Source organism: Spea bombifrons, chromosome 1, assembly GCF_027358695.1.
Source record: "Spea bombifrons isolate aSpeBom1 chromosome 1, aSpeBom1.2.pri, whole genome shotgun sequence".
NCBI lineage: Eukaryota > Metazoa > Chordata > Amphibia > Anura > Pelobatidae > Spea > Spea bombifrons.
This window is the reverse complement of record NC_071087.1, coordinates 77,384,253-77,400,651: the sequence shown is the minus strand read 5'-3', so window position 1 is coordinate 77,400,651 and position 16,399 is coordinate 77,384,253. Positions and strand designations below refer to the sequence as shown.

At 39.4% G+C, this 16,399-nt stretch overlaps 1 protein-coding gene and 1 long non-coding RNA gene across 2 annotated transcripts; one reads left to right on the top strand and one right to left on the bottom strand.

The window, feature by feature from the left end:
- The first annotated feature begins 1,570 nt into the window (after positions 1 to 1,570).
- On the top strand, positions 1,571 to 12,888 carry SLC5A5 (solute carrier family 5 member 5). The gene is made up of 15 exons (XM_053468472.1): positions 1,571 to 1,933; positions 2,067 to 2,132; positions 2,216 to 2,267; positions 2,349 to 2,416; positions 2,815 to 2,969; positions 3,619 to 3,759; positions 4,999 to 5,128; positions 6,485 to 6,573; positions 6,666 to 6,778; positions 8,158 to 8,228; positions 8,323 to 8,409; positions 11,079 to 11,272; positions 11,473 to 11,576; positions 11,667 to 11,779; positions 12,511 to 12,888. Exons 1-15 carry the CDS (start codon positions 1,571 to 1,573, stop codon positions 12,700 to 12,702), a joined length of 1,938 nt encoding a protein of 645 aa, XP_053324447.1. The 3' UTR covers positions 12,703 to 12,888.
- A 1,397-nt stretch (positions 12,889 to 14,285) lies between these two features.
- Positions 14,286 to 15,593, bottom strand: LOC128473825 (uncharacterized). Its single transcript, XR_008346297.1, has 2 exons — positions 15,491 to 15,593; positions 14,286 to 14,463 (listed from the first exon to the last, which is right to left on the bottom strand). It is a non-coding gene; the product is annotated as an uncharacterized LOC128473825 (long non-coding RNA).
- Between the last annotated feature and the right edge of the window lie 806 nt (positions 15,594 to 16,399).

Here is a 16,399-nt window from a genome sequence, read left to right as displayed (position 1 = left end):
TAGGAGGTAGTTACAGAGAGGGAGCTCATTTGGGAACCCTGGCTTTATTACCAATATTTAGGACCAGGGTTTACCCAGCCACGGCTATGGAACTTTGGCCTGGCTACAGCTTGGACAATTCTCGGGGATGTTTCTGGCGCTGTCGCTCAGGGTCCTGATGTTGGATCAAGTTGCTTTTTGGAATATAACATCCTTGAACCCTGAGCGCTGCATTGGTTCCCCCAGGATTGACACCACTCCCTCACCTTTTTTGATAGGTAAAGAATGCATATTAAAGTACTTACAAAGAGTAAACGGATGACCTCCTCCATATCAAAGCTCATTTTTTGTGTGGCCTAACACTCATATGCATGTACTCAGCAAAAGTATGTCACCCATATATATCAAGGAAACTGGTATATGAAGGTATGTACCACCAACGGTACAGAATATTGTTCCCTTATTTTCATTGTGGATCGATCAATATCTCCCAACTGACCATGCTCTACGTCCAGTGGCTTGAAAGCTCGTAGGTAGGGCCCTAGCATGCATAAATATCCCTCTGCTCTGTTTAATATCTTTTTTAATAATCTGGCACATATTTCCATTTTTCTTACCTATGCAGAAAGGGTATACCTTACCGGGAAGTAGGTTGCCTATAATTACAACAAGCTGAGCTCCTGGGATTGCAATGATACTTACAATAGGAGATACCAGTCATGCTGATCCAGGATTGCAGTAAGATATCCAGAACTCCTCCCATCATCCTACGCCTTCATAAATCACCTGTCTCCTCCCTTTCTTTCTGTTAACATAAAGGAATCAGTCCATCTCCGGCACATCTTTCCTGCAGATTGTCACAGGTGAGTGCCACTTTTCAAAGTGTTGTGTATGCTACTCAAATCGAAAATGTTCAAGTAGTATGATAAGTTTTTACAATAAGCTTTCCACTGGCAGCAACTGTTAAGCCTCTTGCATTTGTGCCTTTAACACTTTCAGTGTTAGTGATTGAAGAAGAAAAAATAATATTGTTCAAAAATGGGTGATGAGTAGCTTGAAAAATAGTTTAATTACAGATCTCTCAATCTGTCTCCATCCTTCCTTAAACTGCCTTTTACCACCTCTGCTTCCAGTATACTGAATTTATTTCTAAAACTTTGACTTTGCATTGTTTCGTGTATTTCTTGCTGGCAGCCACAATTCTTTGCACGGCGAAACCATATGATGTCTAGTTCCACTGCGTCATCAAGCGCATCTAACTTGTGTTTAGTTGTACTAATGTAACCGTGGTAGCCAAAAATCTCTAACTCAAAGGTAAATATAATAAATTATAGTATTGTGGCCACCTGCATTTATTATCAAACTCAAAAAAAGTATAAATTGTCCAATCCAAAAAAAAGTTTCATGGGTATAGAATTGGGTTACATCACATATTTATTTGAGTTTGAAATTTAATAAAAATACTATTTATTTATGTTTAATTTTGTATAGGAGATTTTTGATTATCATGATACAATTCTTACAGTTAACTACTTCTAACCTAGAACACAAAAAACTACAAAGTTAATATTTTATGTTCACTGCAGGCTCCATGGACGATTACACAGTATATGTTCCGGAGAAACTGACCTTCTCATTATGGGATTATGGGGTCTTTGCTGCAATGCTTCTGGGATCCACAGGCATTGGACTGTTTTATGCACTTTGTCATGGGGGCCAGAGGACTTCAGAAGACTTTTTTACAGGGGGAAGGAATATGACTGCATTGCCCGTAGGGTTATCTCTGTCAGCCAGCTTCATGTCTGCGGTGCAAGTTCTAGGGGTCCCGGCTGAAGCTTATCGGTATGGTGCTAAGTTTCTGCAGATGTGCCTGGGTCAGACTCTAAACAGTCTACTCACTGCTTACTTCTTCTTGCCTGTGTTCTACAGACTGGGGATCACCAGTACCTATGAGGTAAGGGAGCTATAACCTACAATACTTGTTTATGCTATAGATTAAACCTTTTCAAGCATCCTTGATTCTTAAATTTACAGCCTTTTTCATTATTTCTGGATTCAGTGACACAGTATTTTGTTTCTACTCATAGTATTTGGAATTAAGGTTTTGCAGGAGTGTTCGACTCTGTGGCACCATACAGTTCCTGTTGGGCACTGTAAGTATTCCAGTCACAATGGAGGAAAAGTGTTGGCCAGACCGGAATTAAACGATGATCATTTCCATGCTTTGTCTCTACAGATGTTTTACACTGGGATTGTGATCTACGCACCAGCCTTAATACTTAATCAAGGTGATTATGTCTTCAACATCTAATCTTTGCATGATGCTTGGTACCTGGCCTTGAGTACCCTTTGTCACTTTAATCTTACAGTTACCGGATTGGATATTTGGTCATCGTTATTCTCTACTGGAGTAATCTGCACATTTTATACTACTGTGGTGAGTAACGAGTACCGTAATCTTAGTGCTCAATTTACACTGGTGCACTTTCCATAAAAAAATAGCCTCATCCTGGCATCACAAAGCTATAACACGAGTGACACTTGATTTAATTTAAGAATGTTAGCCTATTTTAACAAATACATATAGTTCAATAATATTAATACATATAAAGTTCACTGACTGTGATTTCTGAGTGTTGTTATTCCTAATGAATCTGCTTGGATTCTAGTACATGTGTTATTACCCATAAGCAATAGAGGGTCCAATGGAAAAGTTCCCAATGTACAGCGCTGCGGAATATGATGGTGTTATATAACACAATAAATAATAATAAAAGTACATACCATACATGTCAGAAAGGCTGCCAATGACTTTAATGTCCATATCCTTTCTAGGGTGGTATGAAGGCTGTGATTTGGACAGATGTTTTCCAGGTGCTGGTAATGCTCTCTGGATTCTTTGCTGTTGCTATCCGTGGTACCATGTTGGCTGGTGGAGTCTCTGAAGTTTTGGACATTGCAAGGAATTACTCTCGAATCAACTTTGGAGAGTATGCACTATAGATACTGTGCCCTCTGTCAAAGTTGTGATAAAAAGGATAAATAAAGATCTACAATGGGACAAAGTAAAATTAGAGAATATTTTTTCTGACAATATATGTCTAACTTACTATACAGTGAAACCAATTATATAAAATTATGCCACAGTACAAATGTACTTCACATTCACCAGAACCGAAACAGCCATACCTGCCAATGTAGATAAGTATAGTAATATGGCAAATAGGAGTCATCTGATCTACAAAAAAAGTCCTCCCATTTCACATATTTATGATTCCTGTAAGACGGATGACCAATCGAGAAAAGCCTGTCCATATTATCACTTCATTACATCCCTAACAGGGCTGGAATGTAGATTAAAATTAGGCCAGGCACTTTAAGATCAGTGGTGCCATAACAACATATGTGCTGTTACTGGCTGGATACACACGACTGCAGGCTGTGCTCATACACTCTTTTAGTGAGTGGCTGTGTGTATGCAGCTGGCAGGCACACACTAAAAGACAATAACTGCTGCGCAAGCATGGTATGTAGAAGGTGCCATGATGCACTGGCCCACAGGGCACTTGTCCATTTTGCCTAATGGCCATTACATTTGTAATCACTGAGAACGATGGATAATTATTTTTTTCTCCACAGCTTTGACCCTGACCCCCGTCGACGCTACACTTTTTGGACCTTTGTTTTTGGGAGCACGTTCCTCTGGCTATCTATGTATGGGGTTAACCAGGCCCAGGTTCAGCGCTACATAGCATGTAAATCAGAATGTCAGGCAAAGATGTGAGTGATTTTAATATCTTATCTTATGTAGCACTAAATGTCACTATGATATGGACCTGTTTCTGAAAGCTTCTGAAAGCTATCAACCTTGAATTTTAACACCGTTAGGTGAAAACTGACTGGATATACAGTGAGCTCTGTCTCAATCTTTCTCACAAATATTTGACAGAGAGATGACAAAGCAGAGTGAACATAACTATGACAGACTGTAAGGGTGGATTCACAAAACACTGAGAGCAATTGGTATTCATGAACTATGGAATATAAAGTGCCCACCAAACAAAACAAAAAAAAGTGCCAAGTTGGCCTATCCAGAGCTTTAAAGGCTTTAAGAGAGTCAGAAACACAGAGCACATGGCACACATATAAGCATTGAGGGAGACACATGCAATTAGACATACATATAGATATAGACACAGTTTCAGTGTGTTTTCAGGTACTTCACAGCTAGCATTCTGTCAGTGGAGGGCTGGCAAAGTGGCGTTGAACAATTTTCTGTCTATACATAGAGCTACCAGGGTGTCTAGGCTACCATTGAACTTAACATTTAAACAATAACTAGATTGTTTTTTTAAAAAAAAATAATATATATATATATATATATATATATTGTATTGCGCATGTGTCTATCAAATGTATGAGTCAATATTGTTTCAATATTTTATCATATATACCATCTTAAAACTGAAATTTTAATTGGACAAAAAGGAACCTAATAGCTATTTTTGTAATTGAGGAAGAAATTTAAAAAATAGGAATACAATTTTAGCTTACACCGTTAAGTTATTTCTAGTCCTGTATAACGCTATGATACACTATTATGAGCTACTAATGAAGATGGACACCAGGTAAGAAAAAAATAATGAATTTAGGTCCCAAAGAGCAAAGAAGTATGAAAGAGCTATATGATTAGTGCAATGTATAGGTTTTCACTTATCTACCAAAAGAATTATACAACTTTGTGGTAACAAATAATTTAGGGTGTTGTAGAGCAAAATAAGGAGACATTTGATAAAAGACAATAGTACAAATTTGGTTATAAACTTAGAAAAAAACACTAAGTTCTCTCTTTTCTTCAACCATGGTTTTGTGGAAAAGTTGGGAATCATTGCTCTGCAACTATTACAAGCTAATTTTTTTTACAAAGTTACCAAAGAGCCTGCCTCTCCCCGTTTCTTCTATTACTGTATTTCTATGGTCTTGGTTGATTTAAGTCTGAGTGTGTCTTTCCTTCCACAGTGCAATAATGGTGAATCAAGTGGCCCTCTACTTCATTGTGTCAAGTGCGGTCATCTGTGGCATTGTAATGTTTGTATATTACCTGAACTGTGACCCACTTCTGGCTGGATATGTTTCTGCACCTGACCAGGTATTGATTTAACTTGATGTTGATGTGAATTAATTTACTATCTGTCTACTACCAAAATGCATAATCATGTTTAATATGTTATATAATTATGACAATGTGCTGTCAAGCTAAATTAATATGTTAATTATGTGACTAATTGTATACTTGGACAAATTGATGATGCTGTTCGTAAACCTCATAATTTGTGGTATACCATTTTTAGAGACCGTGCACACAACCTCAATAATTAGTGACCTGGTTGCTATTTCCTTCCAAATAGAATAAACGGAAAATGGCACACTGGGAATGCCATGTTTAATTTAATGTTATATACATACTTGGCTTCCATCATAAGGGTACAGCCATTAGAGTTCTAAAGGGCCTGGCTGTCCTGGGGGTCCCGCTTGCAGAGACAAAGACTCCCTCCATTAAAAAAAAAAAAAAAAAAAAGAAGCTTTGGAGTCTTTAAATCTTGGTTTAAATAATCTTTCTATTATAAAAGGTTTTGTAGATATACAGCTGCAGACCACTTGCCAAGGATCCCTCTTCTTGGCTGGATAGTAGAACAGTAGTCACAGGGCGGTAGTGGTTGAGTTTCACACGGATAGTGGTTATTAAAAAGAAAGAAAAGCACAATGGTGTAGTATGTCTTATCAAGCAGATTGAAAAAAAAAGCCAAATTATGGTACTCACAATTTATGGGGGCTTAATAATCAATCTGCTTGATAAGACATACTATACCATTGTGCTTTTCTTTCTTTTTAATAACCACTATCCGTGTGAAGCGCAACCACTACCCCTCTGTGACCACTTATTAGAGGGAACTGGAGGAGGAGCCCTCATTAGGGTGAAGGAGGCTTTAGCCAATCAGGAAGTTCAGAAGCCTCTTCTGATTGGTCCCTCCACACAGAGCTCAGTGCAAACTGTAGCCAGCACCAGTACCATAAATTCCACTGATATGTGTGTGCATGTGACTGTGTTTGTCTGTTTGTGTGACTGTGTGTGTGAAATGTCGGACAGTAGAGGGGGCAATTGTCAAACTCCTCATGTCTGGTAATGAAGGGGGTAATTGTCTGAAACATCTCATGTCTGGTGAGGGGTTAATTGTCGAGACTGCTCATGTCTCGTAATGGATTGGGTTTATTAAGACTCCTCCTGTCTGGTAATGGAGGGGGTAAATTTTATGAGACTGCTCATGTCTGGTAATGGAGGTGGTTAATTGTCTGAGTAATGATCATACCTGTGACGCGGCCAGGACTGCTCACTGACGTCAGTGGGTAGTCTTGCGGACGCCAGTGGTCCTGCTGATGACGGGGGTGTTCCCACCATCACTGTATGTTCACTTCTGAGATTATGGTCATGTTTAATCCCTTACAGTACATGCCTTACATGGTGCTGGAGATTTTTGATCAGTATCCAGGAGTCCCAGGCCTCTTCCTTGCCTGTGCTTATAGTGGGACCCTTAGGTGAGATTTTGTGAATGAACATTTCAAAAGTACATTTAGCCATATTTCAACCTGCACCTTTTAACTATAATTTTCCAAACTTACACCTGCAGCACAGCATCTACAAGCATCAATGCAATGGCAGCTGTAACAGTTGAGGATCTCATAAAGCCAAGAATGCCACAAATGTCCATGAAGAAGCTGACTCTCATATCAAAGGGGCTTTGTGAGTTTCATTCACTTGACTGGAGGTGGATCATCTTTCTGTCGTAGAAGAAGCTTCTGCTCCAGAGTACAAGCCTATAGTCAAAGATATATTTTCCATATCTCTTATTTTCTTTCTTGTTATTGCTTTAAAACGTTGCCATGTTCTATTATATCAATTTAACGATGGCATAATACAAAAATTCTATTCAAAGTGAAGTAATCAGTGTAATGTATCTCTTGAGACACACACATGGAGAGCATGCTAGTGTGGGATATAATGGTATATACATGCAAACATTATGCCCTGGTTCACTCTGACTGAATGTGGTATGTTGACAAATTTGTGACACAAATCCACACTTTTCCCACATCATGTGACAGTGTGGTGACATCACATTCTGTCAAAATTACTAGGTATGATACTTATAATGTCCTCCTCAAACAAAATTATAACATAATAAACAAGTCTGAAAATCAGCAAAGTTGATAATTATATAGATTTGTATATAGATAAAAACAGAAAGTAAATAGAAAGGGCAAGTTTTCCCATGCTCCATGGTGGCAAAGGATGAGCTAATACAAGCAGTCTGTCCTAATACTTACTGATGACGTAGGAACTATAGGATATCCAGTTTGTACTTGTGGATGATATTAACAGATTAGGAGTGGCATTTCATTTTCTTTTGTGATATGATGGTTTACACACCCAGCCCTCTCTCTCCCTATTTCATACCCTTGTGACCTTTGGAATACACACAAAGTTCGGTGTATTCAAATGTCTACTAAAATAAGGTTTCATTAACATGTTTATAATCTCAAGGAAGTTTGTGTTCTTAAATGACTAATACATAGGTTAGTAAAACCCCTAAACACCTCTAAACAAGTCATGTCATCATTTTTTGACTATTGAAATGTAGGTGATTGTACTTGTATGAATGCGTGTACAACAAGGTCTACTTCAAACAGATTCCATTTGTTGATTGGACTAGCCAAATCCAACACAAATGCACTGACAAATTATATCTTTACTTTTTACTTTTATCTTTACTTTTTTACATTATATTCCTGTTAGCATAGGCATATTAGCATAGGCTTGGGTGACTATGAATGGGGCTTTTGAATTGAGTATGCCCACCAATCACCTGATGCCTGAGCGTTCCCAGGTATATTGGTAATATACCCAATTGCAGAGTGGAAAGCAGACACTTTACCATCCTAGCTGTTTTTATTGATTTATGACATGTACTAAACTGAAAATGCTACATAAGTATTTGACTGCATAACATTTCAACTATTTGTCAATATATTGAGGAAAATGATCCTTCCCTCTAAAAAGCAATCTAATATTTTCATATAATTACTGCTTTACAGTGAACGTGTTTTGTGCTTCTCTTACAGCTTTTTTTTATGGATGTTCCTGTATCACAGTGGCTGCACTATCATCACTCCTTGGAGGTGGGGTACTTCAGGTATAGAAGAGGTGAACCTTTGGGTTTAGTTATACTTTTGGCTACCCATTTGCAGACAACTTCTAATGGTCTGTCTCTTCTCTATTTCGCATAGGGTTCCTTCACAGTAATGGGAGTGATCAGTGGACCACTACTTGGAGCATTTATTCTGGGAATGTTTACCGTTTCCTGCAACACAATAGTATGCAATGTATTTCTTTATATGCATTACTAAAACGAAACTTGTGTGGGTGCATGTGCTGGTGCTCCTGACTTAATTTGCTTATTTACTGTATGAGTGATGGGAGAAAGCATCCATTAGGATAGTAAACAAGTATTGTTTCAGGCAAAATGAATGATGAAAGTGACAATGAAAATGATCCAGGGAAAAAAATTTATTTCTACACTTAACGTGACTCCACCCCATAGTGCAGTGCCAGCAATAAAGCTAGGCATGTTTTTTTTTCTCAACTGAAACAGTTACATTATTTTTCAGGAAAAAATGCATTGTGTATTGGCTTTTAAAGGTTCCAACAAGACACATTACTTTTTATTTATTGAGCACCAGCAGATTCTGCAGTGCAATTACAATTAGCATAAAAATAAAATTGACAATAACACATTATGACATACTGGTAGAGAAGGAGAAGAGGGACTTGCGCTAGCAATCTTAGGAATGAGACAGAAGGTAAGGGACTATTTTGGCTCATTTATTTTCGGACAACGAATTTCGTTTCTTGCTCTTTCGATTCAAATTAAACTCTGAGAATTTTTTCATTTGGATGCCCCAAAACAAGTTTCTCTCTGTACACCCAGATCTCTCGGTTCCACATGTCCTTATCCCCCTAGTCTACTCTGTACCCATTCCCCACAGCCTTCTCTGTTCTTTTTTGTCCTGTCTTGCCCTCTCCTCCAGCAGTGTGTGCCCCCCGCCCCCTGTACACCCACCTTCTCCAGCTGCTGTCTGGTCTCCTCTGATCTCTCTATGTAGCTGCAGAGAACTCACGGACATGAGGGAGGGTGTGTGAGTGCACCTGCAGAGAAGAAACTGACAGGAGGGAGAGTAAGAGAGGGGAGGGAGTATGCGTAGTGTACACAGTGCCTTCAATAGAAGCTGTCCTAAATTAAAATATAATCCTTGCATATATAAATACATATAAAATCTGTATTGTTCTTATCTGGTATCAAATTCTAAAAATAAACAAAAATTTAAAAAAATAAACAAAAAACAATAAATTAAGACTTCCAGGGATACTTTACCCCCTGCTAGGCACATGTCTTGGAAAACCAATTACCGTATTTGCTCGATTATAAGACGAGGTTTTTTTCAGAGCAAATGCTCTGAAAAATACCCCTCGTCTTATAATCGGGGTCGTCTTCTAATCAGACCTCAAATAGAGGTCTGATTAGGAGACTAAGATCCAGATCCCCCGCACCGCTGCAGGGGACCTGGATCCTCCTGTCGTCCCCCCCCACACACACACACACACTTACCGGTGCTTCCGGAGGTGAAGTTGGCAGCGGGGGTTTGTATGCGTCCGTCGCAAATACCTTCCCCGACTGTCAGAGATCAGAGTTCCCCGCACCGGTGCGGGGAACTCTGATCTCTGACAGCCGGGGAAGGTATTTGCGACGGACGCATACAAACCCCCGCTGCCAACTCCACCTCCTTCCGGCTGCCGCGGAATGAGACGTCAACCCGCTGCCCCGGCAATACAGCAGGAAATTGGAAGCACCGGTAAGTAAGTAAGTGTGTGTGTGTGTGTGTGTGTGTGTGTGATTTCTGGAATGCCTTACACCCCTATATGCCACTCTGGCACTTAGGGGGTTAAAAGGCATATTATGGGGCAGAGTGGCATATAGGGAGGTATAAGGCATTTCAGGAGGCAGAGTGGCGTTAAGGGGGCATTTAATAGTGCACTCTGCCTCCTGAAATGCCTTATACCTCCCTATATGCCACTCTGCCCCATAATATGCCTTTTAACCCCCTAAATGCCAGAGTGGCATATAGGGGTATAAGGCATTTCTGGAGGCAGAGTGGCACATAGGGGGTCAAAAGGCATACCATGGGGCACAGTGGCATATAGAGGGTTAAAAGGCATATCATGGGCCACAGTGCCATATTGGTGTGGCAAGCCTGGGGGCAGATGTGCGTAACTGGGGGACAGGTTGGAAAATACAAGAAATAAAAACAAAAAAAATATATTTTTCTCAATCATAGCTTTTATTAAAAAAAATAGTTTACATGAATTAACATTTACTGGTAAAACTTTTTTCCTTTAGGGTCGTCTTATATTCAGGCTTTTTCTTTTTTTCCTAAATTAATATTCAGATTTTGGGGGGTCGTCTTATAATCAGGGTCGTCTTATAATCGAGCAAATACGGTATATCCTGTTAAACTTTTAAATGTAACAGTAATGTAACAGTAATGCAAATTAATATCTAGCAATGTGCCAAAAAATTGAGAGGGAGAGTGAGTACTCTACTAAGAAGCAAGCAAACCTAATTTTTGGTGATTTGTAAGAATTCATGAGGTAGGCAGAATTCTTTAAAATTAAAGTTTCTATGAATCTGAATGCATAAGTCTAATCTCCATGAAGCATCAATTGAATCAATTTTAACTTTAGTAGCTATAATGCAGAATTTATCTGTGTTATTTTGTACCCTGCATTATGATTGTTTTCAGCTCTTCAGGCAAAGACAGATCGAGTTTTAAGGGGGCTCAGGCCACTGAGTTTAACTATTTGGGACTTTAAGACCAATATTGAGAACCTTTGCTAAATATATATTATGTGTAGATGAGGATGTTTGTTGTAGCTGCTTAAGGATCATGAATGCATATTCTATACACTTTTTTTTCTCTTTTTGAAGGGAGTCTTTTCAGGCCTTTTAGTTGGATTTGTGCTAAGTATGTGGGTAGCAGTAGGAGGTACCCTTTATCCACCCACCCAAACAATGATGGGAGTCTTGTCTACCTATGCAGAGCATTGCCCCTTATACAACTCCAGTGAAGGAATCATCTATGGCCCAGCTCAATTATTAAATATCTCTACATCATTAGACGGGTAAGGAAAGTAGAACTGTATATTATTTGAAAATTATATTTCTTAATCACTATACACCACCAGGTGTTAAAATGCAGGTAGCTCTCTGCTGCTTCTACCTCCAAATATATAGGTAGAAAGAAACTAAATGACGTTAATTAATAGCATTCCCTTATCATTATGTATGGATTTCTATACTGATGCTGTCATTTCCAACACAGTTCTTCCATCACCGAACAATTTTATTCACTGTCCTATCTGTATTATGGAGCTTTGGGTACAGTGAGTACAATCTTGATGGGATCTCTTATTAGCTACCTGACAGGTAACATTTTATGCACATTAAGCATTTATTCTGTTGCACAAGAGGTTGACGTAAAGTGATAATCCTGTTATCTCTCCATTTATTATATAGGACCCACCAAGAGAGAGGATATTGCCCTAGGTCTGCTGTGGTGGGACCTTACTAAGTTGTCCTGCTTTAAATCAGTAGAGGTGAAAAAAGAAACTGAGAAAACATGTGATGAGGTGAGGATATGCTCAGTCTAACATCAGCCCAAGAAGGATAAAAAAATAAAGGAACAAGGATTATGAGTGAAATCATCACAAAGATATCAAACATGAGTTCAGAATATGAACATATGGACAGCAGAGAAAAGCATGATGTTTTGTAGACACTAGAATTATAGGAAATCTGAAAAAAAATCTGCTAGTAGTGGGTTCCTCCTCTTATATGAAAATGTGCCCACAGCAATTATAGTACAGTGACAAGGCTGTCTGAGTCATGGGGGGATCCAAGTAGGGCAATTGGGCAATTGTCCCCTGAGAACCAGGACTGTCACAGAATAAAGATTTAAGTCCCTGCCTTCAGGTCCCTAATTTCCATGAAGGAGGCAGGATTCAACAAGGTCATGTAACATTTTGTGTAGTAGTTATTGTAGGGCGGCAGCTTGCACTATGTGAGAGACAGGGTAGTAGATACAGATAGAGTAGGTTGCATGAGGGTGTGTAGCATCTATGTATGGTAGCATGTGTGTCTTGGTATGTTAGTGTGTGTGTCTCAGTATGTTAGTGTGTGTGCGTCTAGGTATGTTTGTGAGTGGTATGTTGCTATTTGTTTGTGGCTGTTAGTGTGAGTGCCTGGGTATGTTGAGAAAAAAAAACAGTCACTGCCGGACATGAAACTATTAGGAACTGTAGTGTGAACATCAATGACAATGTGGTCTGTACAGTGACATAGTCATATCTGATATTTTTAGATCTCTTATCCAGTGAAGGAAGGCTCCAACCGCTGCTCTTTTTCACAACCTAACCACCTAACGCATTCTGACAAGAGAAGCTTCCTGCTGGCTCAGGAACACTCTAAAACCTCAGAAACGGACATTGAAGCAGAGAACACTCCAATTTCATTTGCAGCCATTAACAGTCTGGGAAGAGAGTCATGCATATAAGGCACTGACACAATAACTGAATCAAAAGGACAAAAGGCTGAATTTTGCTTAGTATAAACCAGTATGTAATGGTCCAAATGCACACAACATTCCATTTCTTAACAAGTCTATGGATTATTTAGTATTATTGTAGTATTTGTACAAAGAAACAGTACATGTAAACCAAAAGAGTATGCTGTGAATGCACAGTATAAAACATTTAAGGACAATATATTTTATTTCATTTTTTTCCTTTAACGGAAAGGACACGTGCAAGGCATATTGCAAGATAAGTGTCACCTAAGGTAGGCATAGAGCCACATTGAGAACAATATTATAAAAACAACTCTGTTGCACTGGGGACGTCTATTATGGTGGAAGGAAACACTTTTCTAATGGGGCTTTGAGATCGAGTAAAGGCCTGTATTAAAAAAAATAACAGTGAGACAGATAACCTTAAATAACTAAATGCATGGATCCAGAGAGAAAAAATGTTTGTTTCTTGAACATCAACCAAATGGCCTTCCTCGTGCCTGTTGATTAATCAGGGAGGACTTTGAATATTGTATTCATAACCAATATTAATACTTAAAGAACGTATTACCCAATCACTAAACGTCAATGGTCGTAATACTAGCAGAATATAATAAATAATAACATTTGCAGAAAGCAATGAAGAAGTTAACAATCACTATGCATAATGCAGACATAACAGTCAATTGTATTTTACACACCAGGTTATGTGAACACAAAGCATGCCAAAATGTAAAAGTGGGTCATACACATGCTTTATCATATAACAGATGTATGCTACATTTTTTTGTGTGTTTGTGAAGCATTTAAGTGATTAACTGTCGACATATCATACAACACCCATTGTTCATATAGCTAACACAGATAACCATAATTAGCTTTTGCACTACATAATTAAATCAAAAATGAATATTTAACAAATACAACAACTATGTAATTATTTTATGAGACCTATACAATAAAGAAAAATGAAGTTATGAAATTAATCACGCATAAAATAGAATCTATATATCAAAATAGAATTTATATATCAAAATAGTTTGGGGAGAGTGGAGAAGCCATTTATTTAGACATTAAACAATTGTTTAAGTATCTAGAAACAAAGAAATACGTACCTGGTGAGATGTTATAAGTCTTGAGAAGTATTTGTCAGTCCAAAGAATTCCTTGTGGTATGTGCATAAAAAAAATCTCCAACCTTTATTGAAGAAGATAAACAATTTCAAGATGAGTGAAACAAAATATTAAAGACACCGCAGCGCTGCAGGGGACCTGCATCCTCCTGTCTTATCCCCCCCCAAACTTACCGGTGCTTCTGAGTCCCTGGTGTGTAGCCGGGGCAGCGTGTAGACATCTACGTGATTCGCGTAGTCAACTTCCGCTGCAGCCGGAAGGAGGTGCGGTTATCAGCGGGGGTTGTTTGCGTCCATCGCGCAGACCTTCCCCAGCCTGACAGCCTTCTTGAAAACCTCGGGACAACATAAGAGCCGTATGTTGATCAGGGTACTTAATCAATACCATCTCTCTAACACTACTGGAGTCCCCCTTTGGCCCTAACTGATCCTTTTAGCCTTTATTTGTTGCTTAAAAGATTTTGAAAAGGGGGGGATAATTGCAATATGAGCACTTGTGTATGAAATGGCAGAGGGTACCCAAATGACATTGGCTTTCATTATATTTCCAGCAGTATCATTTTTGCATCCCAGCTGGTGTGCCTATGGAAAAGGACTGGTTTTGGCTCCTACCTGAACTTACCGTATTTGCTCGATTATAAGACGAATGCTCTGAAAAATACCCCTCGTCTTATAATCGAGGTCGTCTTCTAATCAGACCTCATTCTGCTGGGGCCGTGCTGCTTACCGGGCTTTGATCGCGAGCACCGTCTCTGCTATTAGAAGCGGAGAACAGGAAGCTAGCACAGTCCTCACATAACTCTACCTCCCCCCTCCTTCCTCTGGGGGCGGGGACAGAGAAGTTGCTCGCACAGCCGGGCCCCTGCAGAAGTCTGCGAGTGGGAGATCTGCAGTTCAGGTAAGGGAGTGGGTGGGTGGGGGGTTTGAGAGTGTGTGTGTATGTGTGATTAACGGAATGAATGAGTATTTAAATGTTTGTGAATGAGTGTGTGTGTGATAGCATGGATGTGTAAGGGGGTGGGGGTGGTAGCATAGCATAGGGAGGCTGTAATCACACTTCTATCATCTCGAGGTTCCAGCATGTACTGGCTGCCTTGGCTTGATAGGAGTGTGATTGCTGTTAGCAGTATATATATCTCTCCAGAAATGCATTTTAACCCCTTATATGCCACTCAGCCCCATGATATGCCTTTTAACCCCCTATATGCCACCTATAAGGCATATCATGAGGCAGAGGGGCATATAGGGGGTTAAAAGGCATATCATGGGGCACAGTGGCATATAGGAGGGTATAAGACATTTCTGGAGGCAGGGTGGCATATAGAGGGTTAAAAGGCACATCATGGGGCAGAGTGGCAAATAGGGGGGTATAAGGCATTTCTGGGGGCAGAGTGGCAAGCCTGGGGGCAGATGTGCATAACTGGGGGGGCAGGTTGGCAAATAAAAGGAAATAGAAAATATATTTTTCTCAATCATAGCTTTTATTAAATATGAAAATTAGTTTACATGAATTAATATTTACTAGTAAAACTTTTTTCCTATAGGGTAGTCTTATATTCAGGCTTTTTGTTTTTTTCCTAAATTAATATTTTGATTTTGGGGGGTCGTCTTATAATCATGGTCGTCTTATAATCGAGCAAATACGGTACATTAAGCACAATTTCTTTCTGATCTCATCTCACCCCCTGCTTGAGTGCTATACTCTGCCATGACTGACCACCATAAATCCTATATGCCCCTCAAATGCTACTCACATAGCAGAGTAACCCGGACAATGTTTAAGAGATGTTTGCCCTTTAACATTAAACAGCATGCAAATGCCTACAGCCAATTGGTAAATGTCCTAGGAACACAGGGGAACAGCTTAGCTTCCACCTTCTTTCCCTCACTCCTTAATTGATTTTTCTAATTTTTTACCCTAAATATATGGACCTGTACTGTCTTACCCATTTAAGGTTAAAAATGGCATCTGTGCAAAGACCGCATATCAATCTATAATAGAGAGGCAGTGATCACTGGCGCAGGAAATATAATATTTCTGCTTTAGTTACATTTAGGTGACAACTTAGAAACAGCTTACTCTACTAGGGAAACATATATGCTGTATGTATATTTTTTCAACACATGTTACCATTATTAAGGCCAAAACATGTATCATGTATTTATGGAAGTAAAAACACAAACTGTAATAAAAAAGCATAAAGGACACAATTCGTTAACCCATAGAGTGACAGTTACTTATATTGTGGACCTCCATGGCCAGCTATGTGTGTGTACGTAGCGGCACTTTCAGCCCTACCTAGTTCCGTAGCCTAGTGTTTTGACTGCTGGAAATGCTGCCATGCAGGAAGGAGGATGGGAATTCCAGAAAAGGGGTACAGCACGGCGGAAATCCTGAATGCAGGAGTGGAATCCACTGTGCCAAGATAGCTTTTTTTTAGCCACAGCAGATAATTTAACTATCACAGGAAGAGACCAACATTCAGGGCCGGACTGGCCCACCGGGATACCGGGAAATTTCCCGGTGGGCCAGTCGCTCTGTGGGCCGGTCAC

Excerpts from the sequence above, each read along its gene's own strand:
- SLC5A5 (XM_053468472.1), top strand. The coding sequence starts at position 1,571 with ATGGACGATTACACAGTATATGTTCCGGAGAAACTGACCTTCTCATTA. Across the intron at positions 2,133-2,215 it reads TACAGTTCCTGTTGGGCACT|ATGTTTTACACTGGGATTGT; the intron begins GTAAGTATTCCA and ends TTGTCTCTACAG. Across the intron at positions 2,970-3,618 it reads TCTCGAATCAACTTTGGAGA|CTTTGACCCTGACCCCCGTC; the intron begins GTATGCACTATA and ends TTTTCTCCACAG.